This window comes from Mytilus edulis, chromosome 6 (assembly GCF_963676685.1).
Source record: "Mytilus edulis chromosome 6, xbMytEdul2.2, whole genome shotgun sequence".
NCBI lineage: Eukaryota > Metazoa > Mollusca > Bivalvia > Mytilida > Mytilidae > Mytilus > Mytilus edulis.
Window position 1 is genome coordinate 81197986 of NC_092349.1, and position 27850 is coordinate 81225835.

At 30.7% G+C, this 27850-nt stretch overlaps 1 protein-coding gene across 9 annotated transcripts; it reads right to left on the reverse strand.

Moving 5' to 3' along the window:
* Positions 1 to 1759: 1759 nt before the first annotated feature.
* Positions 1760 to 24985, reverse strand: LOC139528632 (sex-determining protein fem-1-like). Of its 9 annotated transcripts, none has more exons than XM_071324699.1 (6): positions 24867 to 24985; positions 16960 to 17050; positions 14945 to 15050; positions 13882 to 14045; positions 12554 to 12779; positions 1760 to 3971 (listed from the first exon to the last, which is right to left on the reverse strand). In XM_071324699.1, exons 1-6 carry the CDS (start codon positions 24927 to 24929, stop codon positions 3446 to 3448), a joined length of 1176 nt encoding a protein of 391 aa, XP_071180800.1. In that variant the 5' UTR covers positions 24930 to 24985; the 3' UTR covers positions 1760 to 3445. The 9 variants fall into 9 exon arrangements, with proteins under 9 accessions (XP_071180800.1, XP_071180804.1, XP_071180801.1 ...); XM_071324703.1 differs by having other exon boundaries at positions 1760 to 3897; positions 24867 to 24973; XM_071324700.1 differs by having other exon boundaries at positions 14945 to 15047; positions 24867 to 24956.
* Between the last annotated feature and the right edge of the window lie 2865 nt (positions 24986 to 27850).

The following is a 27850-nucleotide window of genomic DNA, read 5'->3' on the forward strand; positions in this document are numbered from 1 at the left end:
TTTTATGTACAATATATTTATAAGCCTGCTTTCGGGGCTGCTAGTTTACTTTACACCCCCAGTTTTATAAAAAAAATGCTATGCAACTTAATGTATATATATAGTTATTATCTATAGATTTCTACTCTGCAAGCTTTACCTCAGCTTTACATGGTGAAAAAAAAATGTTGATTCCGTTCCACGTGAACGATAACTTGACGACTCGTCATTCAATAAATAATACCATCGTTTTCCGGCGGTTATCAATGTGTACTTACTTTAAAATTTTATTATACGGCCTACCTTTGATTTCATCAACTGGCAATATTTGCGGTTGGATATCTGGATAATACAGTAATATATGATAATTTGAGATTTAAACCTGATTAAAATGGATGCTTCGCAGTGCAACTAGTTAAAACAAAAGTCGGGTAGATGTTGTACACGTGTTATAAATGCACGGAAATTTTTGTTATTGCTTGTATAAGACATTTGTTAGACCGCACGGTCTCACGGTCTTATACTTTCTTTAGTGGTTGGTTGATCGCACTGTCAAGTTTTGTTAACGATATTATCAGAATTTTGTTAGACCGCACGGTCTCGCGGTCTTACTTTGTTAGTTATATAAGAAGACTAAAAAACCTAATATATTTCTTATAATAAAAGGTAAAAAGTATAGGATTGGGTGTTAAATTACGGATGATAAAATTTTGGTGCAACCTTCTTAATAACACACTTGCTAACAAGATTTCGTCAATGTTATATAAGTTGATATATATTAATTATAATAAGTATGGAATTGAAAACAAATGGTTGTTATTTATCAAAAGTATCTTTGATAATTGTGGTATGTCAAACATTTGGCAAAATCAAGATTGTATCTCAAAAAATTGGATTGTATTAAGTATTGAACAAAAGTTAAAAGATCAGTTTAGACAAGAATGGTTTGCAAATGTAAATCAATCATCAAAAGGTTTATGTTATAAATTATTCAAAACAGAACTTAAATTTGAAAATTATATTACAGTTTTATCGTTAAAAAATGCACTGAAACTATGTAAATTTAGATGTGGCAATCACCGTTTGCCAGTGGAGACGGGGAGGTGGCAAAATGTTCAAAGACAAGAGAGGCTATGTCACCTTTGTGAATCTGCTGATATCGGCGATGAATTCCATTATGTAATGTCTTGTCCCTTTTTCAAAAAAGAACGATATAAATATTTACCACACTATTGTTGTACAAATGTTAATATTCTTAAATTTAAAAATGTATTCACTACAGTCAATATTGTCTTACTAGAAAAATTGTGTAGATTTATAAACTATATATCAGTGGAAGTCTGTCCTCCTGGTTAAACTACATTTATTTATGTATATTTCACACATGCAAAATATGTTGTATTGTATATATTATCATCTCTGTAACTATGTTATTTAGTTAATGAGAATAAAGATCTATCTATCTATCTGATTCAGATGATATATCGTAATTGAGCTATATAAATTTCAATTTTAGATTTACTATGCTGGTTGGATCAGTAAGTTTGAATCAGTGATTGAGTTAAGTAAGAGATTTAACAATCAGGTGCTCACTTTTACCAATCCAAACGGTGCAGGCGTTAGATACATGTGTATGTTATTTGAAATGATACTCATGTTGTGGTAAGCCACAAGTTGTGTTCCAAAAACAAGTTTTGCGACAGTTCTTTCTTGTATGAGGTGACGTTTCAAGGCAGATTAACCGAAGACAGATATGGGAGTAAGTAACATAAAAATGTTGTAATGTGATGTCCACATTTAATTCTAGAAAATATAGAGTCATAAATACGATTTCATAAATACATTGACAAGTTAATGGAGGTGAACAGCATACTCATCGTCTGATGTCTATCTGACATATTAACTTTACAATAAAAAAAACCCATTGGATATGAATAAAAGATACATAATGGTTATCCAAAGTACCAGGCTTATAATTTGATACGACAGACGCGCGTTTCGTCTTCATAAGGATCAATACGTTTACATTGATAGTATTTGATTTAATGTGCTCTATTACCATCACAATCACATTAAGATATGATATTTTTACAGGTACGACCAAACTTCTAATCTTTGTATTTATGAAAGAATTTAGTTTAAAGAGATTTATGAAAACGAAATTCCATACTTTATTTACCACTTATACATAGAAAATAACAGGGAACGAAAATTCGTCTCTTTAGTAGGATAATGTTTTCTTTTATTTCCTTTGTGAAACTGAAATATCAATATCGAGATAAGACCCACCAGTGCCGCCCGAATCGAAACAAATTGAAGGCTACAAGGGACAGTTAAATTAAGTTCCCTTTTGTAAGTTTTCGTATAATTACAATGTTCTATACTGAGTTAGGTCATACACTGGATTCATACTGAAAGAAACACGTCTGCTATTCAGGTGGTATGGGTGTCTTTCGCCATTTTGGGTTGTAAAAACCAGAGAACCTAAGGTCCAGATTTTCAATCAAATTAGCAAAATTTTATGCAGGAATGCAAATAACTAATGTGATTTTTTTTTATTTAAAAGAACCAATTTATAAGGTTTTAACTTATAATGTCAATATTTTTACAAGTGTAGATTATTTATGCTTGATTTTTAATATTTTATAATTGGCATTTTAAGTGGAGATAACTCTGAAATATGGTATTTTCTGAAGGACTCTTCAAGGAATTTTGCTATTTTGTATTTTAGCCGGGACAAACACACGGTGACCCTATCTTTTCTTTAGATATTCTCAAATTATTTTCTAAAAGCTATCTTCTCGTATTTTATTTGACAATTCTATCATTTAGTTTAGCTTCTAATCACACAATGATGTTTTTCCCGTATAATCCATACGAAATGTGTCATTTTGTAACAACCTGTAGCTTGAGAAAATGCTCGGTGACCTATCATTGTTATTATATTTTTGAACATATATCAATATATACTACGTTTTGTCAAAGTATGAACAAATTATATCATTTTTAATTTATACTCCCATACCACCTTAAAGGGGCACAATTTGTGCCTATAGGAATACTTGAAACCTGCCGATAAACTTTATTGCGGAAACGTTGATATTGTCAAGGAGAACATCTAAAGCTTTAATCATCTAATCAAGGTTCCAGTAATTATATCTAGCACATTTAACTTAACATAACAGGAGACAGCTTTAATTAAATCTGCAATCAGATTTTTCACAAGATCATTTGATTAAATTATGTTTAATAAGATTGTGTGGAAGTGTAATATTGTAGAGGGTCATTACTGTCAACCGAAGTAAAAGGACCATCAAAAGTACGAAATGTATCTAAAACAATCTACATTGCATATACATTTTTAAAAATAGGTTTGATGAGTGATGAGGAATAATGAAATGAATCGAGTATCATGTGTTACTCATAGCCAAGTTTGGTAAATTATGATCATACAAAATGATACAATTCAGAAACGTAACCGGGGGCTGTCTGTATAGCAAATTATTGATGTCATATCGGAAGGACTAACGTCATATAGTTTTAAAAAATCTTTAAGAATCGTAGGAAGTGTTAACTTGTCTATAACAGGAAATACAGATGTGTCCATATTGACGAATCTGATGTGTTTCCGAATTAGTGTTCGAGCAAGGTGCTTTAAACTTGGTGGTCTTCCAAAATCGGTAATTAGTTCAAAGTCAATGTCCCATCTACGACAATATTTTTCAAGGTGGTTCATTTCAGATATGGGTAGATCATACCCAGCAGCCAGAAATGTTGTTACAAATGACTTTCGAACAATACAGTTATGATTCCGGTTTACATCAAACCGATCGATAATTTGGTGTCTCCTTTCTTGACGCAAAACATCACTAATCGTGTACAAGTTCGGATCCACTCCATGTTGTAGTAACATTATTGCTGTAGTAAAAAAAAAATAGTGTTCAGGAATTCCTAAAGGATTGGGTGACCTTTCCGTACAAACCTTACCCCGCCTAAAATATATAAAAATAAGGTATAAGTTAACAAAGTATTTAAAAGAATATTTGAATTATTATAGGAAATGAATACATTTGCCCGAATAATGAAAAAATTGTAAGGGTGAAGGTCACCATGAGTAAAAATAAATATAAGAATTGGAAAAAATGTACCTTTATGATTGCTTTTCTTCAATGAAAATTCTAATGATGGATGATAAAGGGGAGGGGAAGATGCCTATTTGTTTTTAGGTCACCAGTCAATCTTAAAATAACTTTATAAAATTGTTAACGGATTATAGAAGGTGTTTCCCTAAATTGATTGAAACAAAACATAAAATTGCAAACAGGTATACCCAAAAACTATTGTACAATACAACATAATCCGTCAAAACCCGAATCATTGAAACAAATATGAAAATAAAAAGATGAAAACTAGGTCTAGTCATAAACTGACAAAGCCAATGGATCATATATTGTGAACAAACTGATGTTTTTACTTTAATGAGTAGAAAGGATAATAAAAATATATATAATCTATTAATTTATAAAATGTAAAACCTTAGCTAACATATAAACTTATAAAGGGAATAAGAACATTTTCGATAATAAATTGTTTGCAAATCGACTAAAAGGGCGGAACATGATACACATATCTGTGTGATAAAATGTGTTCACAGCAGTTTTACTTTCGTATACATGTAGTGCATTCTCAACAAACTTGTTTTTCCTGGTACTAACGGGATTAAGCCTTGACCGGAATCATATGAAACTTGGAAATGATGGTAATTAACACTGACTGATTCATTTTGAATTTGAACTACTTTTCAGAGTTATGCCCTTGATAAGGCTTAAAGTAATCAAATTCTGTTTTTCAGCCAATATTAAGGGCAAATAATAAATACCATAATCCAATACAGTCCTAAAGTTCGGTGTCCTAATTCAATTGTTATACTTTATAAAAAATACAATTAAACTATTGTTTTATTTTCTTCAAAGATACATAATTGGTGTTAGTTGGAGGCTATGTAGGCTGGTTTTCCGTAGGATTGACATGTTAATGATGTGCTAAAAAGGCAGAAGTAACTTGAAAGAAACTATATACATGTTATACGGTAACTGTATAAGTTGAAAGTAATCTTATAGCACAAGAAAAAAGAACTAAGATGTTTCAGATGACTGAATTAGCAAATACTATACTGTTACACTACACATGCAAAAAGTAAGGAATGTAAAAAAGTGAAGGCTATTGTCATCAATTACAATCTGTTGACTGTACATAGATAGATATAGGAAGATGTGGTGTGAGTGCCAATGAAACAACTCTCCATCCAAATAACAATTTTAAAAAAGTAAACCGTTATAAGTCAATGTACGGTCTTCAACACGGAGCCTTGGCTCACACCGAACAACAAGCTAAAAAGGGGCCCAAAATTACTAGTGTAGAATCATTCAAACGGGAAAAGCAACGGTCTAATTATGTATATGACATGTCCATCCCTTTTTTTCAAAATCGCAAATATAACCATATTTGCAAAAATGACCCTCATGATGACAATTCCTAGTGTTGGGTTGTATGTTTTGATTTGTAAAATAACATGTTGGCACTGGATGAATTTACTTTCTAATTAAATATGAGCTTCTACATGAAATAAACCAAAATTTAATAAATATATTAGTTTTAGATCCTAATGCAGTATTGTTACTTTGAAGTAGATACACAATTTAGCATAGCTTATACCATCAGCCAAGGTTTATTTTGAAATCCTAAAAAATGTTACATTTGTTTTTCTTGCACATACACAACAATACTAAGATCCAGATATAGTAAAAGCAGAGTAGTACATGTATATATTTTCAGTATGCACATCTGGGATTAAAATAAAAATCGATGCAGAAATAAGGTCACCAAAACTTATATTTTATGTATGAATGACTCTGGTTAAGAATTATGTAACGTTTCTAATCAAGGCAATTACAAGACTTTAAGATTGATATATTGTCAATTCACACATCTCTGATAGAAATGAAATTAGTGCTAAATTGTGTGACCTTTATGCCCAATTTACAATTATTTTATTTAAAATAATGACTTAAAATTATGGCCTTTATCTTTTTACAATTTTGTTTATTCTATCTAAATTAATGTTAGACTTTAGACCATATAATTAAGGTAATGCTTTCATATATGACATGATTGATGGTTGTTATCCAGCCACTTATTCATTCTTATGCCCAATAATTTAAAATTTTGTAATTCTCATAATACCAATCCCTTGTAAGCCAATACTTTTATTTGTTAACAGATGATGTTATGATGATAATGTGGCGTCAATTTCCTCCAACTGGATTTGTTACGGGAGTTTTTCCTTTTTTTGTTGAATTCATTGATTGCTTAAAGTCCAATGGCAAATATGCCATGAATTTTCATGACGTGTAAAATAAGTAGCAAACTGCTTTATCCTTTATTGTATATAATGTTGTTTTGCTAGACGTGTATTTAATTTGGTGTTATTGTATGTTGATTCCTGAAGCAGCTGTTATCACCCCCAGTTTTTGGTGGGGTTCGTGTTGCTTAGTCTTCAGTTTTCTATGATGTGTCTTGTGTACTGTTGTATGTCTGTTTGTCTTTTTTTTTAGCCGTGTCGTTGTTAGTTTACTTTCGATCTAGGAGTTATTTAGATGTCCCTCTGGTGTCTTTCGCCCCTCTTTTGAAAATAGATATTTTCATGTAAGGTTCTGTAATTACATGATTTCATGTAGTTATAAAAAAGAAGATGTGGTATGATTGCCAATGAGACATATCTTCACAATAGAACAAATGACACAGAAATGAACAACTATATGTCACTGCATGGCCTGCAACAATGAGCAAAACCAATATCGCATAGTCAGCCAGAAAAAGGCCCCAAATGACAGATGTAAAACAGTTCAAAGTAGAAAACTAACGGCATCATGTATGTACAAAATAATGAACGAAAAACAAATATGTAACAAAGCAACAAACAACAAACACTGAATGACAGGTTCCTGACTTGGGACGGACACATACACAATATGGCGGGGTCAAATAAGTTGAAGCCAACCCTTCTCTAACCTAGGATAGTGGTGTAACAGTACAACATTAGAACAAACTATCATAATCAGTTGAAAAGGTTTAACTCATCAGGTGGATATACATAGAAATACATCTAACAAAAACATTACGTGGACGCGGACGGATACTTGTACATCCCAGCAACAACAAAAAAACAGAACTGAGAGTATTATCAGTTACTGACAGCAAGATAACAATAACAACTAATAAAAAAGTCGTGCATCTAAAAGTAAGCATACACAAGAATTAAAGGCATTATTGATATCAATATGCTTTCATTCAAAGTCTACCTTTACAGTAACATGTTGTTGTTATGACATCTTTTATATATGAATAAAATAATATGAAACTGATCTTGTTTTTTTTTCTTAATATTGTAGAAACATGGTTTAATTTTTATATTGCATGTAGACTAGTTACATATTCATAATACATCTGCAAAAGTTAATCAAAATACAGATACGGGCATTAAAAACGAGTTGAGATGTATAAACAGGAACATTCCCTTTCTTCAAAAAAGGAAAAGTAACAATAGGGAAAGAAACATTATCCTTTTTGCTGTAACTTTTGTGTATAGCTTTTGTTGTAAAACTTTAATAGCCAAATCTAGGAAAAGACACGTATTGCTGTTGATTTATTTAAGGTAAGTTCCTGAGGGTAAAATCCGGCAGTATATTTTAGAGATTTTTTCATTATTCAACGAGAAAATATCATCAAGTAAGGGTTGTTGATTTTATCAATCAAATGGAGTTTAGACGGGCCTTTACTAAGTTTTGCCATAAACTGTGATTCATAACAGTATAGAAACAAGTCTTAAAGAGGCACAGTTGGTATCCACAGGAGTACATAGAATCTCTCGATCAACTTTATTTCCAAAACGTACACACATATTGTCAAGGAAAAAAAATAGGGCTTTAATCATCTCATCACACCTCCAGTAAGCATATTTACTTTTGACTCAATTGAGACAAATGCTGTATATGAGGTACAAAAAATAAATTTGCAATCAGATTTATAAAAGGGGCACTAGCCGTCAAATTCATGTTCACCGATTTGAATCAAATTATCATATTTGATTTATAACAATGTAAAACATTTATCCAAATTATAAAAAGTCTAAAATAAACAATTTACAGGGCATGGGCTCGATAATATGATGCTTCGTTTCGTGTGTATAATAGTTTAGACGCCATATAATTAACTGTCGAGTTGACCACCGAAGACCTCCGATGGTTATATAAGCGATATAAAAATAAATATAGATATGGATATAAATAGATAAGCGAGCTCGTGCAATTAGATATTTCTAAGTCTGTTTAATTTCATATTATAGATTAAAAATATATGTTTTTTGTTTTTTTTTTAACAACAAATATATACTTTATTCTAAAGATATCTTGTTACAATTATACTTCACTGTCCAAGCGCCAGAGGAGTATTCCTGTGAAAAAATCTTCTGAGTTGCCAGGAACATACTCAGAATATAATAAACAATATAACATAAACTATTACAATATATGCAAATTATTCTATTAAATCAGTTTCTTCAAATTTATGAAAAATACACTTTGAGAAATTATTTTGCTTTCATGCATAACCCTTCTTAATTCCTTTATAAACAATTCATATACATCTATATATTTCAATTTTTGCTCTGAAACATAGTATGACTTGAAAATGCAAAAACCTAAAACTGTCAAAAAATAGTTAAAACCATAATAACCCTTATCTGATATTTTGTATCCAAAAACTAATTGTTTAACTGATATCTTATTTTTAAAATTGAGTTGTGCAAGAAGATGTTCCATTTTATTCCAAAAGTCTTTTAAAAAAGAACATGTTATAAAGAAATGGAAGTAATCTTCATCTTCTGTTTGACAAAAATTACATTTACTATCAGTAGAAATTTTCCATTTAAATAGTAATTGCTTTGTTGGAATAATATAATTTATCAATTTCCATCTAAACATTTTCATCTTATTCTCTCTTAAAAATTTAAATATAAAATCGTTTACGAATGACATATTTGGCTTGCTATCTAACTTCAAATTTCTTGTCCAAATATTAATACCAATTGGCTGTGAATATTTTTGATCTACTAGACTATTATATAACATTTTATTATAGATATCTTTTGCTTGTATTTGTTTGTTTCCCCATCTCAAGTTATTCTTATTGATACTGATTTTACTCTTTACAGAGTTTTCTTTAATTAGAACTTGCTGCCATTCCTTTGGGATGGAAGATTTTAATATCGTAAACTCTGCAATCCAATTAGACTTATTGCTTAATTTTTCTAAAATAAAAACCTCTGATAACTTTCCCTCACGATCAAGTATGTCGTTGATATAAATCAACCCACTTGCTACCCAGTTTTGAAAGAACAAACTTTTGTTACAATGTTTAACGTATCTATTTCCCCAAATAATCTGTTTTCTAATATTTAAAAAATTATCTTTAAGTTTTGTAAAACCTCCCCCTGTTTTCACCCAGCTTGAAATTACTTGCAAATAAAAGTCTGGTATATTTTCAAATTCTTTTAGTGATTTAACATTATCTAAATTCATGTTAAAGACAAGATAATTTTTTCCCAGATTGTTGAAATATTTGGTAGGAATAATCTTCCAGTTCGGCATAGTGGTTGAATTAAATTTGGAAACCCATGAAGCTTTCAGTGATGTAAAATAGCTATCAAAATCAACCATTTTTAACCCCCCTTTTTGATATTCGCCAATAAGTGTATTTCTTTTTACTTTGTCATTTTTACCTTCCCAAATATATTTAAAACAACAGCTTTCAATCTCTTTTATGTATTTGTTTGGAACAATACACGAAGTAGCCAAAAATGTAAATTTAGGTAAGATCAAAGATTTTATAATTAATATTTTTCCAATTGTAGTTAATTTTCATTTTTTCCAAGCCTTAAGTAAGGATTTCATTTTATCAATTTTAGTTTCCCAATTTAACTTTTCACATTCATTTGTGTTGTGACCAAAATAAATTCCTAAGGCTTTAACTGGTTTGTCCGTCCAGCGTATTCCCTCAATTTTATCTTTACTCTGTTTAAGCGCCCCTATCCATATTCCTTCTGTTTTACTACGATTTAATCTCAGACCTGAGAAAGAACCAAACGTTTCTATTATATTCATAGCATTTGATATGTCGGTTTTTGAACTACAAAAAAGAGTTGTTTCATCCGCCAATTGAGATATTTTTATGCTATGTGTTTTTTTATCAATAGTAATTCGAATACCTTTGATGTCAGGGTTTTGTCGTAATCTCAAAGCCATAATTTCTACTGACAAAACAAAAAGTAAAGCAGATAAAGGGCATCCTTGACGGATTCCTCTGGAGTTTTCAAAAATCTCAGATACCCATCCATTATTTATTACACATGTTTGTACTCCCTTATATAAAGTTTCCACCCATGATATAAATGATTCATTAAAACCGAAATGTTTTAGAACGCTTAACATGAATTCCCATTCCAAAGAATCAAAAGCTTTAGTAAAATCAACAAATACGATAGCCCCATCAATTCCGTATGATTCTGCTTAGTCCATAATGTCTTGAATTTGCCTTAAATTGAATCCAATAAAACGATTTTTTACATACCCAGTTTGATCTTCATTAATTAGTTTAGGAAGCAGTTTTTTAAGTCTCTGAGCCAAAACATGGGATAGTATTTTCAAATCGACATTTAATAATGATATAGGACGATAATTGTCCAAAGATAATGGGTCATTCTTTTTAAATAATAAAGATAGTACACCTGTTCGTTGGGTATACGATAAAAGTTTTTCCTCGTGTCCCTTATTAAGAACTTTAACTAACATTAGTTTCATTTTTATCTGTATAAGAATGTTTTTTGTGTGGATCAAATCAGTCAATCAAATGATTTATCTCTGTTTCATTTTCAATTTTGACGTTCTTTTCCTTTAAATAACTTGACACGCACAATGCCTGCGTTACCCATCTATAGCTAAGGGGTTAAATTGAAATTCACATGAATACAAATTCAATGAGATCGAATTATTCACTTGCAAGTGAATAATTCATCATCAATGTTTCTTAGCTTATTTTGACAAAATTGAACCATACTGGCTGCTAAAAGCGAATTATTATTTCACTATTTCACTTTCATTAATGATTGAACAAAAAAAAATCATATTTTATATTTTTTATATATCTCGTAGCTAGTGCCCCTTTAAACGTCCATTTAGTTATATAGGAACACTTTTGTTTGGTAAGATTGTGTTGAAGTGATGTGTAGTGTAAAGAGGGGAAAAGGCAGAATTGTCAACCGAATCAAAAGGACCACCAAAAGCACGTTATTTATCTAAAATACCCAAAGAAGTTTTTACACTCCAAAATGGTTAATTCCACTATTTTCATATATTTTATTACAAAAATTAATGATCAGTTGTTTGATTATGTCATTTTCCTCGATTTAGTGATAACAATGCAATGTTAAAATATACATTGTCCAGATCTAGATAAATGATATACCATGTGCAAACACCCACAAACTAAGATTATATGCAAAATATATGCCAAGTTACTTATGTGCAATTATGTTCCTATGGTGTATTTCCCATTCCTACTTTCTGTTAAAAATAATCACGAATGTCAAGTACGACTGGGGTAGTAAACTTACCTGTTAATCATGTTCTAATGGTTGTATTCATCAAAGCGAAATGTTTGTAAAATGCAGTGGAACGTGAGTTCATGCAAACTAGAAGTTGCTTTACTCTTCCTTCTTTCACAGAAACGTTCATTAAACAATACATTTGAAGATGAACTAGGGAATTATGGTGCTGAGGGTAAAAAAAAAAGAGGCGAACGACTTACCAAAGGGACAAAACTCACAAAATAAACTGACAACGACATTGCAAAAAATGAAGACCAAAAGTAAAAAAAAATCACAATATAGAAAACAAAAGTCTAATCAACACGAAAGTAAAAAAAACAAAAAACGGAGGTGATCTCAGATCTTATAAATCTATTATGGTTTCTATTAAATGTACTATTCACATTGTTTGAAAATTTGAACGATTAAGAGCTTGAAAAAAACCCATATGATTCACAACTATATGTAGTATGTTGTACAGCAAAATCTGTGTTATGATATCATGCAGTACTTTCATTTACGAGCCGGAAATAGTTATTGTCGTATACACCTATATGTAGTAACCATGTACTTTTAATAATTTTTTTACTTGTCAACGTAGGAATTATATGAACTACACAAAAGTAAAGGTCTACAGTTAAACTCGCTAAAAATGTTTTTATTCGAACGCCTTTGATGGTTCTTTTGTCTAGCAACCAATCTTTGATTTTACTTGTAATTACAAATTATAGTTTTGATTCTGCAACGATAGACATGTGTTTATTTTAATTTATACTTTGATATGCTATCATTTAAGTCTGATTAGATTGAAAACTCGGAAGAAGTACGTAGCTTTTTAAACAAAGCATATTGTAAAAATGAAACAAAACTTACCCTAAAAAAAGACATGGTCCCCAGGATGTAGTGTTAAGTTTAACGCCAGCATTTAAATACTGTTCAAGTACCTTTAAAAACCGTCCAGGACCATAAGGACATGAAGAATCTGTGAAGAAACATCTAAACTCTTCCCGTCGAGGTCGGCCAATAATTGCATGTTGGTCAGATGATTTCGATACATTGACACCCCCCCGAAATCCTTGGAATCTGTTAATGTCCACTCCTTAAATATAATATACAACATGTACTTTAGACGAATGATTTTTATGTCCTTCATGTTATGTTAAAAGTACTTTAAACCAAATTTAGAACACATAGATAAAATTAAATAACATAGAAATTATTCTCGTTTTATTGAAGTTGTATATTGAGATGATTTTTCGAAGAAATGATTACCACTAGATATATTATAAAGGTATATACTATTAAATTTATTTTCATATCAATAGTTTGAAATTCCATTAATGTCGATGATCCGAGCAGCTCTGAATATGCTCATTGATACGTAATTAGAGTTTTGTTTCTTGGTTGGGATATTCCATGGTTAAATTTTCAATTTTCATAAAAGGCCATAAAGGGCGCAAAATCTAGGAAGGAAGGCACTTTCTTTCAAAACCATATAATTATTACATTGATAGTAAATCTGCTCTTTTCCTTTTTAACGTGTTTTTCAGGATTTAAGCAGGAAATTTAAATTCAAACTTAAATATCAAATATCAAATAAAACCTTTATCTTCATTAATGAAACATTTTAGCCATAATTTGACGTTTTTTGTATGCATATTTGTCTTTGCGATTCCCTAATGACTGCGATGTAATTTGCTCAATTTTCTTCCATAGGCAATTTGGTAAAGGACTTCTATATTCTATTTCACATTGTTTGAATAGAATATTCAATTTCTAATGTTATTAATATGAATTCTCATGGCAGGGGATACATGCATTACAGGAGACGCTTACTCTTTCGTCTTTCGATGAACCTGGGCTCTCGGTCCTTAAACTTTACTCAGTACTCCGAGTACAAAATAAGTGCTCGAAACACAAAATCCAGTAGTTTTATTCTTGAGTCTGGGTACGAAAATCGTGCTCAAAAGTTTTATGACCGCAAGGCCTGGTATCGTTCTTTTTGGAGTTCATGTTGGCCAAACAAAATAGTTAAATAAGCGTATTATAAAGAGTTAAAAAATATTTGTTGTTGAATACTTCAGTATTAATTACCAATAACATAACGTTTTTCATAAAAGTAATTTACATTTAATTCTAGTTTTGAAAAAAGCAAATTTTGTATAACTAATTGTCTGTAAAACCAAAATTTAATCACGTACCTGCATCTATGAGAAGTTTTATAATTTCGACATTATATTTGGTTGCCGCACAGTATATGGGTGGTCCACAGTTACGGGAACGTTTCTGGCCATTCCCTTTGGCAAACAAATGAATATCTGCACCTTTCTGTATTAATTTTTTGACGAGTTTGACATCGTGTTCCCTGTAATTTCAGTTTAATTAGATTGAAATTACGATCGCTAAAGATTCAACAAATCTTTTTATAATTCAGGTAAATTACCATTCCCGAGCAGAAAGTTATTGCTAAACGTTCTTTAAATGTTTGTTTACCATTTAGAGACATATGCAAATTCCCCATCGCCGTTAATACCAGATAACCAAAGTCATGTAAATAAAATAAGTGATACTTCAGGAGAAACGCAATTAAATGAAGATAGAAACCCAAAACATAAAGTTATAACGGACAGCATCTATTTGCGTGTACCTAGACTTACTTCAACTGACTATACTAATTTTCCATGTTCAGTCGATGTTGGATTAATATATTATATAACGGATGCAACTTGTTGAGCAGGAAGGGGTACCTTTCCGGAGGACATGGATTTATAGTAGTTTTGACAGGTTTGATTTGATCAAAATTTAGTTATGTGTGAAGTATTTTGGGACAGCTATTTGCCTTTCGGTAGTTTTATATGACCATGGTGATGAATAAAATTGAGAATGGAAATGGGGAATGTGTCAAAGAGACAACAACCCGACCAAATAAAAAACAACAGCAGAGGGTCACCAACAGGTCTTCAATGTAGCGAATGTTTATTATTCGACATATGGTTATTGACTGTTCCCCCCCCCCCCCCCCCCCGGATTGTATTTTTGTCGTCTTTTATATATGAAAAGAATACTGTAACCAACTTATGGTCAAACATACTTTATCACGTTAAGGTCTTTTACCGACTTCTAGATGATTTATTTTATATCCTACTTTATTATGTATTTATATAATAGACGACCTATGTTTTATGTCTCCGAAACTTTTGATATCCGCGTTATTTTTTCTATTCGCGAAAATTATTTTGTTTACAGTATCAACTTATTACTTACAAACAAGCTATTGTCAAAGCTGTTAGTTCTGTATCAACTTCTTCACCCGTAAATATATTTATCTGTTCATACACAACAATTATCTGATCGACATTATCACTGTCTGCTGAAAGCAGAAATATATGTATCAATAACTTATGTATTCTTATACAAATTATGTAAACGGATAAATAATGAACACAAAAATAATAAGCACATTATGTACTCTGTTTACTTTGGTCCTATTCATCATGACCTCAAAACTCATATATACAATATTCCTTTGGTCCTATTCATCATGACCTCAGAACTCATATATACAATATTCCTTTGGTCCTATTTATCATGACCTCAAAATTCATATATACAATATTACTTTAGTCCTACTCATCATGACCTCAAAACTCATATATACAATATTCCTTTAGTCCTATTCATCATGACCTCAAAACTCATATATACAATATTCCTTTGGTTCTATTCATCATGACCTCAAAACTCATATATACAATATTATTTTGGTCCAATTCATCATGACCTCAAAATTCATATATACAATATTACTTTAGTCCTACTCATCATGACCTCAAAACACATATATACAATATTCCTTTGGTCCTATTCATCATGACCTCAAAAGTCATATATACAATATTCCTTTAGTCCTAATCATCAGGACCTCAAAACTCGTATATAAAAAATTCCTTTAGTCCTATTCATCATGACCTCAACACTTATATATACAATATTATTTTAGTCCTATTCATCATGACCTCAAAACACATATATACAATATTACTTTGGTCCTATTCATCATGACATCAAAACTCATATATACAATATTACTTGAGTTCTATTCATCATGACCTCAAAACTCATATATACAATATTCCTTTGGTCCTATTTATCATGACCTCAAAACTCATATATACAATATTACTTTAGTCCTACTCATCATGACCTCAAAACTCATATATACAATATTCCTTTAGTCCTATTCATCATGACCTCAAAACTCATATATACAATATTCCTTTGGTTCTATTCATCATGACCTCAAAACTCACATATACAATATTATTTTGGTCCAATTCATCATGACCTCAAAATTCATATATACAATATTAATTTAGTCCTATTCATCATGACCTCAAAAGTCATATATACAATATTCCTTTAGTCCTAATCATCAGGACCTCAAAACTCGTATACAAAAAATTCCTTTAGTCCTATTCATCATGACCTCAACACTCATATATACAATATTATTTTAGTCCTATTCATCATGACCTCAAAACACATATATACAATATTACTTTGGTCCTATTCATCATGACCTCAAAACTCATATACACAATATTACTTGAGTTCTATTCATCATGACCTCAAAACTCATATATACAATATTACTTTGGTTCCATTCATCATAACCTCAAAACTCATATCAGGGGCGGATCCAGCCATTTAAAAAAGGGGGGTTTCCCAACCCAGGATAAAGGGGGTTCCAGCTATATGTCCACATTCAAATGCATTGATCGGCCAAAAAAAGGGGGGTTCCGACTTCCGGAACCCCCACCCCACCCCACCCCTGGATCCGCCATTGCATATATACAATATTACTAAGTTGCTGTTCCCCAATATCTGTTTTACAGAATTTGTGAGGCATTGGCAAGTTCCAGATCAATTATTCTGCTTCAAATTTGACTTCTTTATATTGTTCTAGATCCAGAGTTCTTCATTACTTGGTGAATTTTATTCCTTATAGCTAAAAGATCTTTCCTTACAATCTGGGGCGGCACGCTGTCTAAACGTGTATCTGCAATTTCCTTGAAATTTAAGCTTTGAAAATCGTGACCACTGTAGACAACGACGACATCGGTATTTCGATGAGTTCTCCTTTCCAATGATATAAAACAAAGCCGTGTGTTTTTCCATTAACCTAAATCGATCAAATTAGTTAACTGGGCAACCTACTATAATATTAGCAAATGTCCAGCTCTGAATGAGAAAAAAGAAAATATAATTTTAATGCTTACATATTAGCCAAGCTGTTTTGTCAGCCTCATCTTTAGAACATCTCACTTCGTTAGACCAAAGCTGTCCCATCTTAATTAAACGTATTTTCTCCTGAAAGAGTAACATAACATACTTAATATTTATAACCAATGCCGAGAAAACCAACATTAATTTTTGTTTTAGCATTTTATAGAAATGAATAGAAACAGATTTAAATCACTTGTTAATTAGTTTTTTTTTTCTAAATTCAAGACTATAATATAAGCAGTGAATTGAATCCTCTAATATATTAAAAATAATTCCATACAGTAAATTTACGAACAGAACAGAAATGCACGATCTTATGCTATGCTCAAAGAATATTTTACAGAATTTTAATGTAGACAAAAACAAATTTGATTAAGCTTGTTCAAATTACACGTATACATAATTGAATTTATGTATGTTCAATAAAATATAAGACGCTATGATTTGCCAACCACAGTATAATAAAGAAACTTTAAAATCTTTAAATCGATACTACATTGATGGTTGAACTGAATATGCAACAATTATATATAAAGGATTTCTTTAAAAAGCAAATGATCACCTCATCCCGCTATATTTTAAAACATAAGTGGTTCAAGATTCTGGTCAGTTTCAAAGTCTGGACAGACAATCCTTGCAGGTTTAATTTGTAGGAATGATATTTGCCAAACTATCCTCACATTTAAAAAGACATAGAATGATTGAAAAGATATTAACTATTTTGAAAATTTTCTTGTCATATATTCACTGCATATATTTGGGACACATCTCCATTAAACTATTAACGGGCCAAGGGGTGATAACTGATGACCCGTGGTCGAAATACACATTTTTCATACTAAAATCAAGTAAGTAAAGCAAAACGTATCTTCGATAAAATAAGTGCCGAGCTGAACCATATGTATTACAAGATATAAGATGAGGTATGATTGTATAGACAAATTGTTTTTATGAATGTTTTACACCGGTTGTCATTGAACTGTTTGCTCTTACTGTGACTGACGTAATAAAATTAGCATTGCAACATAGGAAATGTAAAGGAAAATGCACGAATTTGAAGACGTCTACATAGAAGAACTATCCAACGGAGTGCAAATGAAGCGGATAAAAGCAAAAATAAGTCTCCTTACGGCCTTTAAATACATGTATGAGCAAATCCCATATCGTATAGTCAGCTATAAAAGACACGTGTTAACAAATTGCGAATTAATTCAAACGAAAAAATATACAATCTGACAAAACATTAAAAGAAAAAAAATTATGAACAACAGCTAATTATTCAGTGTCCACAAACAGCAAATAAAGGACACATTAATTAGGAATTCTCAATGTTCTGAACAGATAGGACACATGTCCATGGCAACACCGATGACGCGGGTCAATAGAACAGTGATTTTTCTTAAGATAAAGTTGACAAAATTAACAGTTTATTACGCCGGAAACCATACTTATAAACAGTTATTTCTAAACCACAATCGTATGTTTTTAAAAGAAACTATATGTAAAAATATACATGCTCATACATAATGTTTCAGTTTCATTTTTTATCGAGACATTTGTATTTGAACTTGTTACACTGACATTTAAAAAGAAATATGTTAATCTTAACTGCACATTTATAAAATAATATCAATAATACTACAAATAATAATTATGTAAAGACAAAATCTAAAGCACTTCTTAGTTACCATTTAGACGTGTTCCATTCAGTCCTAAGCATAATACAATTTCCCAAAATATATGTTTTTTTTCGTCGACTAAGTTTTCGAGCACGCTCATCTTCTTATTGGCTTGAGGTGGTCAGTACAATTTAAAATTATGTTCACGTTAAAATTAGACATTTGGCATTTCATTAACCAATTATAGGCTCTTTTAAAGATACATAAACATCATAGTATAAGTGATTGGAAATAATAATTATTATGAACCTTTCGTTAATAAAAGATTTAAAAAAAACACGTAATCATGAGTATTATAGAATATTATCAGTCTGAAATGTGAGATGTAATCAGGTCGATTAAAAAAATGCTTATATAACAAAATAATAAAACAAGTAAGATAAATTCATCTTGTGTAGTTGACATCATGACCAGTACACATCAGTGGTGAACTTATCACGACAATGGAGAGATTATCAAGAAGTGATAATTTAGAACCAGATTCAAATATATGCTTATTTTTCAAAAATATTGTTTTTCTTCATGTCTTCTGCACATCAGTAAGGGGGTTTGTCACTCTGCAAGAGTCACCAAAGGACAATGCTCTATACCTCATCAAAGGAAAATTCTAAAGTTTAAGAGAAAACATCATCTGAGATCACGAATATAAAAAGAAAATACTTCGGTAGATGTGTTTGTGTCAATCCCATCAAAACGTTTCTTTGTCCTACTAAATATGCACAATTCTTAGAATAATTTCTCGTCTTCATTTGCCATATCAGGTTATTTGTTGGCGTTTGGTTCTTTAAATGTTTTTGCAAACACATTTTTCACTGATACATGTATCATATCGTCTAGTTGTTCTGATAGACTCACAACTGAAAAAATGTTTTATCTTCGATCGCATTACTGCACCATCTTCAAAATACTTTATTGTGTCGAGGAGTGTTATTATATCTACCTCTCTCTATAAGTAAGTGGTTTGGAGAATTCTTTTTAGACGTTATTTTTCTCAATCAATACCAAGATATTTTTTGCAACCAAAGTTACATTGAAAAGTAACATATGTACAAATTATCCCTCTGCATAGTTATTGAAATATTTTTTCCCAAAATACAAATTAGCAATTCTAAGTTTTCTGTTTTCAATTTGTTTGCCCCTGTCAGACTGAGGATGTTAGACGAATATTGATTATTGAAATAAGTTCAACGAGATGTACCACAACGCTTTATTTTACTTATACAATTTCTTAACTTCCTAAGATATGACTTTAGGAAATTAGTACTAGATTGTTCACCCCTGTAATAGTATTACATTATTTTTTTTAATAATATATTGTTAGTCTTCCAAACTCCGTAAAACTTAAATAGAACAGTAAGTACTTTCTTTAGAACATCAAGAATACATGATTTTTTATACTGTGCCACTGTAAAGGATCCAGATATGTTTAAGATTTTGATTTTGCCATTTGGATATATTCCGTTTAGAATTTTCCACGGAGTTCAGTATTTTTGTTTCTTTTATTATTTTACACTATTTAGTTAGAAAATTTTCAACAGGTTAGTTAAAGTTTAGACTTTGATAGTTTTAAAAAAAATAATCCCGTTCTGAATTGAGCAGGCAATCGATTTATTAAAGCAAATCATTTTTCGCAACTGTATAAAATGATAGGTTTGATTTTGTGATCAAATACATGAATGTTTCTTTTAACTGAAGGATGGAAAAACATTGACAACTTAAAATATTCTTTTAAAGCCCTTATTTTTATCCTGTGTCACTGAAAAGGATCCAGAAGTACAATAATATATACTGATATTTATCGTATTAATATATTAGTACTAGTAGTTCATTCACTAGAAAAATTCGGCTATTGGCTATTGAAAAAATGGACTTTAAACGAATGAAACAAGGTAAGGGGAGTGATTTTCAATAGGTTGTTTGTTACATTTTTATACGTTAAAAACAACATGGAGTAATTGTTCATGAAACCTTTGAAAAACATCATCACAAAAATTGATTAATCGGGTCTAGATTTGTTCATATTCTTTGTAACAAAGACTACAATTCGGTAAAAGTCTGAAATGGCGTATATCTGAATGCGACTGTACTGATTTAGACCAGTCTGAATCGGTCTGCATTTTACTTTACCATACTCGACTGTACTGATTTGTACTAGACCCTCATATTTGCCAAAAGTTTGAACTAGTACCCAACCAGTCTGTCGCAGTCTTAACCCATTCTTGACATGTACTCGACCAATACAAGACCAGTTCTCGACCTATTTTTTCGGTCTGAACCATACTCGACCAAAGGTCTGAACGATATCTTGACCTAATTACCTCTATTTGTTTATTCTAACTGTTAGAATAACTTTTTTTAAACTGACATGACAACTGCCACAAGAGAATAATGATATATATATATATATAAACCAATTTTTACATCCTTACATGATTTTCAGATTTATCCAATCGAGATAGTTAAATTATCTAATTTCAAAATTTTAGAGTTCTGTTAGAAAAAACAAGATTTTCTTTTACCTGAAAACCAAGCCTATAATTAGGGTAATGAAACCTTATTGAGGTGCTTCTTCTTTGGCATATGTTTTGTTTTTAAACAAAAACTTAATTTTCCTAAATTCCTTAATAAAATCTATATAGATTTCATGTTTACATACACTAGGTATATAACTATCTTTTTAATGAGGTAACAGCAACTTACACAATCACTGAAATTGTTTGACCTTATATTAGAAATATATATCTATTCTTATTACAGTTTGAGATATACATTAATATAATATAAATCAAAAAGAGATAAAACAATATAAAAGAAATTAGTTATATTGTTCTTCTGAATGGTGGTAAACTATAAAGTAATGCCCTCTGCAAATTCATTAAAATAAATCACACCTGGTCAGAAAGTAATGAATTTTAAATAACATCAATTTGAAATTACAACATCCTGTAAATCTTAAATCACAAGATATTTTGAATTGACTAGATAAGTAATACACGAGTTTAAGAAAAATAGGGATTTCTTTTTACCTGTAAAATACACATAAACTGAGGTAATTAAACATTATTAAAGTGCTTCTTGTATGCCATGTCTTTAATTTTGACAAAACTTTTCTAAATTTATTAACATAAATTTTGACTGCAATTTTGGAACATATTTCCTTTATTCAAAAGTTATCAAGGATTACTATGGAAGTTCTATTATCATGGTAATATAAATTCTTGGATTTACAAAACAAAATGTGGTTCTATATTTATAAAACATTTTATTCGATGAAATATAATGAAACAAGAAAGCAGTATTTCATGCAGAACAGAACATTTTGTCGTTTCCTTTGCTAATTACAACGAACAAAACATTTTTAAATAGCAATACACTGATATAAGCAAACTGAAAGTATGTTTCATCCTTTCCTATTATCAGAAAGGAAGGCAAAAAGTTTTTGAAACAAAAATCTGCATGATTAAAAACATTCTGGATTCCGTTTTTTATGTATTTAACTTAAGTGGGCAACGGTCTACCTTTTGATTTCATTTAAACATTTATTTCAAGATTAACGCCGTTTATTTGCACTGCCGATATATCTGTTACATTTTCCACTGGACATATAACAACAGTGAATGAATTCGATTATATTACGCGAACTCATGCTACTGAGATATCGTGACACCAAATCGCCTGCACTGTAACCGGTGCACTAGACCACACGACCACCTGGGCTTCATAAAAATCAAGCTTTCGGTGTCCCGGCGAGAAAAGAACAAAAAAATTTGCGAAAGCAAATTTACAGATCTAACATTGTTGGGTTGATGTATAGACGAGTTGTATATATACAATATATATATACTGCCAATGGCAGTCAGCAGGGTTAAAAAAACATCAGTTGTTCGACCTGTTAGTCAAATGCGTTTTGTTTAAATATACTTCTTCACTTTTTTGGTCTTTTGGAAAATGTTGTTTGTGCTGTATCCAGACCCTTCTACAACGAAATTTGTTTTACATGCACACGTATAAAAAATTGCGGTTTTTATCCAACGCAAACATAGGTTTGATCGTAGTTTTCAATTTAGACTCGTATATATATACATATATATATATACGATTTTTGCTGTGGAAAATTAAAATATTTTAAGGAAATGATATCTTAAACATTTGTTAAACGGTAAAATTTAAATCTAATCTTTATGTGAACTTTATTTTCATTTTCTTTCATTAATGAATACAGTAAATGTGTTCAATATTACAATATAATTCACTGACTCACACACAGTTAAAACATTTGATATTTTGTAGCTGCACAGAGGAATGAGACTCAATGGGAAATATTCGTTTTTACCCACTTGGATACTATCTGTGACAGAAATTCAGCCAAGATTTGCATCGGAAAACAAATTGTGGATTATATTGTTGAATTTTTAGTGATTATTATTTTACACAATGGAATTACGTCTCGCAAATAAAAGCTGTTTGTTAATACAAGTAATGAGATATTTAATGTTCATTGCATTACTACGATCCCAATTTAAACACAAATCAAGTATTAATGTATTTATTAACTATCGATAGCACATGGGTTTGTTGTTATATTGGGAACATGTGTTTATGTTTACAATAATATTTAAATTATTTTAGCATAACAATAAGTCACCTTAACAAAGTTAAGAGTTTAAAGTTCTTTGTATGATAGCACGGACTGGTCATTCGCGGTAAAAGTTAAAATTGAAAATACATTTTCATAGCTTGACCATTCAAAGCTCAGTCTTAGTGTAGTGAAGTTTCCCCCACCCCCTCCCCCTTATGTACATCTTTTGTATAAACTTATAATATTGTAAATGCATTATACTTTTTCTGCAGATGTTAAAAAGAACATTATGAAATTATGGTTTTGTGATATGAAAGATTCTATTTCATTATTTCTCATTGTAGATATGTTTGTAAGACATGTATGCTGCAGCGGTCTTAGTGTGCTGGCAAAGTGATTTGAGGACAGTTGAATTATTTGATAATAAAACTTTCCTGCACTTGTCTAGGCGAACTGTTTCCCATATATATGTGTTTGAGTTTTTGTTTACAATACTTTATTTGCGTTTGAGGGCACGAATAAGAAAATAAGTCGTTTTAGTTTTATCTTCATTCAACAATGTTCAATTTCGCGTTACATCCTTTTGAATTATGCCTATGGGTGTCCATGGAAATATTAAAAGGACAAAACGTCCGGATAAATGAAGAGTAACAATAGAAAATAACTCCATTTCTGAAAAATAATGGAGAATTTGAACCAAAAATTACGTCACAGGTGTATCTTAAAATAGATATATACAAAAAACCAAATAGGTCTAGGGTGGTTAAGACTTCGTCGAGTATGGTACAGACTAGGTCGAGTATGGTTCAGACTAGGTCGAGCATGGTTTAGACTATGTCGAATATGGTTCAGACACGTATTATGGTTAAGTACTGGTCGAGTAAATGATCAGACTGTTAAGTATGGTTCATACTACAGTCGAGTATTAATATCAAGTAAATTTCAAACCAATTCAGACTGGTCGAGTAAAAATCAGTACAGTCGACTACAGATATAGGCCATTTCAGATTTTTATTGGTTTGTAGTAAAAGGTACAATCTTTTCAATTATTAACATACCTGAGAAAAATATAATTCATCTAGGAGGACAGAAAATTTTGATTTAACTATAAAATTACTTAGAATCCTATACTGTAGAATAATAAATACATACCTATTCGTCAAAGAATAAATAACTGCTTGAATGATATTTAACAGGTGTACTGATAACAGTACGATGTATATGTATATATATATATATGGAAATATCATTTCTATTAATAGATTATCAGTAATGTACGTGTGATCAGTTACTAAAGGCGGAAATACATGCATTCGATATATGCGGTGGGTTGGTTCGTTCTTCGTTATTCGATAAATGACACTTAATATTCAACCAGCTGGAACAATATTTAAAATTTCTTAGCAAAAATTATAAAACAGTAGATATTCAAAAGAATTCTTGAAATGATAATCATGTTGTAAAATGTAGTGATATATCAGGGAACCCCCCGATATAAATAATTTTCTATCGTAAATTATGATTGTCCAATGCTATCAAAAAAATGGCTCTAAATATTTTCATTTTTGATACAAGAATATTCTAGGGCCTCAAAGTGACACGTTACGTTAAAAAAAAAAACTAAAACCTATATGTAGCTTACTATATATGATTTCTGAACTAATCCTGTCAAAGTCCTAATAACCTTCAAATTACTATAATACATTAGTTATAGAATGATATAGACTTGCACATGTGTACATTGGCGTAGGAGTTGAAAAGTTGGAAAGGTGACCTCTGACTAAAAATACAGAAAAACCTTCTACAGTCTTTTTGATTAAATGTTTTTCAGAGTCCCGTTTCATTTTTCAATGATAAACTTTACTTTTTTCCCAAAAAGAGAAAAGGGTGGGGTGGTATTGGCTCCGACTGCTCACCCCCATGTGTATTTTTCAAACAGGTCATATATCAACCATAAAATCGTCTCAATAATCTATCTTCTTTTATTGGATAAAAACCAGTTTCAACCCACCATTTTGGCTTAAAATGTCCTGTACCAAGTCAGGAATATGGCAATTGTCATCAAAAAGTTCGTTTATATGTATAATGACGTTTGTTTTTGTTGCACTTCAGTGTTTCTGTTGGTCCGTTGTTTTTTGTTATTCATGTTATAGTTGATGTGTTTCCTTCGGTTTTATTTTGTAACTCAGATATGTTTTTTTTTCAATCGATTTATAACTATTGAGGCCTATCATGGGGGTGTCCAAGTAATTAACTATTTTTTAAAACAAGATTATCAAATAATAAATAATACAGTCATAGATTATATAATAATCAAAACAATCATGAAATATTTGGTCTGATTATCAAATAATCACTATAAAAAGTAATCACATCATCAAAAACCCCCATGAAGAGGTTCACCTTTTGAACAACGGTATCCTAAGATGTCTTTACTATGTGTTGATCGTGGCATGAGTGTACATGTTTGCCTTATCCAAATTGCTCAGGTCTATCAGATGACAAAATCGGATGTTCATCTTGATTACGTAGATTAGATTTCTGAAAATAACATAAAAAAATAATTCTATATTTCTTAATTAGAACATTTTCGAGCGGATGTTCAGTATTCGCCTGAAAACATGACTTTTCCTTTCAAACGAGAATTGTTAATTTAAGATATTTGTCTATTTTATGTATTGTGATTGTCACATGTTTTGACTGTCAATGAATGTTGTGAATGTAGACTTTATTCTCATGCTCGACACTTTACTTTATGACAAAAGAAAATAGAGAAGATATCAAGGTTAGGTTTAAAAAAAACATAAGACGAAAAAGAAAGAACACCATTAATTACAGAAAAAAAACAATCCACAAAATACTAGATAGGAACCTAAATTTTATAAAAATACGAACACCCTTTAAACCTGTGTGTTTAATCAATTAGTACACAAGGGTAGTAGTACTCACCGAGTTTCTCGATCCAATTTTCCAAGTCAATAACTGGCAATAAGTTGTAAACCTAAGAGGGTATGAAAGTTTCTTCATCAAACTGAATACACACATGGTCGTTTATGCCTTTCGTCAAACTACGGAAATAGACTCCAATTTTATCGTAATAAACCGCTGATTCAGAGGCATCCTTCTTAACAGCAATCTTTTTTTAGGGTGTCACATATTGAGCATGATCTGCTTACCCTCACGGAGCACCTGTGATCACCCCTATTCTTTTGGTGGGGTTCGTGTTGCATAGTCTTTATTTTTCTATGTTGTGTTTGTGTACTATTGTTCTTCTCTTTTTCTTTTTCTTTTTTTGCCATGGCGTTGTCAGTTTATTTTCTATTTATGAGTTTGAATATATGGTATCTTTCGCCCCATTTTTAGGAAACATAAGCTCTTGAATATTGTATCAACTGGAAGATATATACTCAACATACATGTGCTGCTTAAATATTGCCTCATAAGAAAGCTCACAACAGGACACATTGTATGTCAAATGTTCCTGTTTTAAAGAAAAAGCTACGCTTCTGGTTTAAAATAAAAAAAAAACTGTAAGTGAGTGAGCTCACACTCTCATCACATAATGAATTACACGTATTTTCAAATAAATTCTAATGAATAGCACGTTGTAAAAGATCATTCATCCGTAATGAAATAAAAATCAGCATAAAAAAGAACGAAAAGAGTGCTTTAAAATTGAAACTGCTTAATATACAGGAATATCTAATGAGAAAAATATACAGATGAAAAAAATATGTTGTTCAAATGATTAAACATAGCGTAAAAAATATATAGATAGATGAAAATCATTTTCAATTATAGTTTTTATTTCCTCGTTTGCATTTTCCCAGACAAATGAGACTGTAATAATGCAGGGTCCCCTTAGTGTCTTCCCTGCACGACGTTTATGAATCAATGCTGACAATCAATAGCACATAAGATGACTGAAAAAAATCTAGATATGCAATAAATAGTATTCAAAAATTAAAAGGACAAATTATACCATACGAACTGCCATAGAGACCAGAAGCGCAATGATAAAAGCCAAAAAAAAATCGTCACTTTTTATAGAAACATAAGCATGATACAACTATCTTTAACTGTTTAAGGTAATAACCAATTGTGACAGGTATCTGATAACGACTCAATTTTATCGGTTGCGAAATTTACCAAGGACTAATAGAATGATTTATGACCTCTAAGTCTTACAAATATTTTACAAATCCTCTTAATAAAAAAATGTCTTACAAAATTAAATGAATGGAAACTTTCATATGAATATGAAGAGGATGTTTGACATAAAAATAATTCAATTACTACCTATATTATTCAAAATATTGGTTATTTGTATGAATCGTTTCTCCAATAACATGGTTACCATTTTAGATTATCTCTGAATACGGAGATCATCCGTGGCTTTGATAAATCTTTCATGTAAATTTTGGGACAAGACAAAACAATGGATACACAGAAAAGTCCTTATTGTTCTGATTATATATTTTGCAGTAAAACAATAACAGCTTTTGTGGGAAATAATAAATATATATATCTCCCTTCGAGGTGTTTATATATTTTGGTGCAGTATTGAAAAGTTACCAAAAATGTAAAACTAAATGCTAACTTTAACTTTACACAGAATGTTCGCTT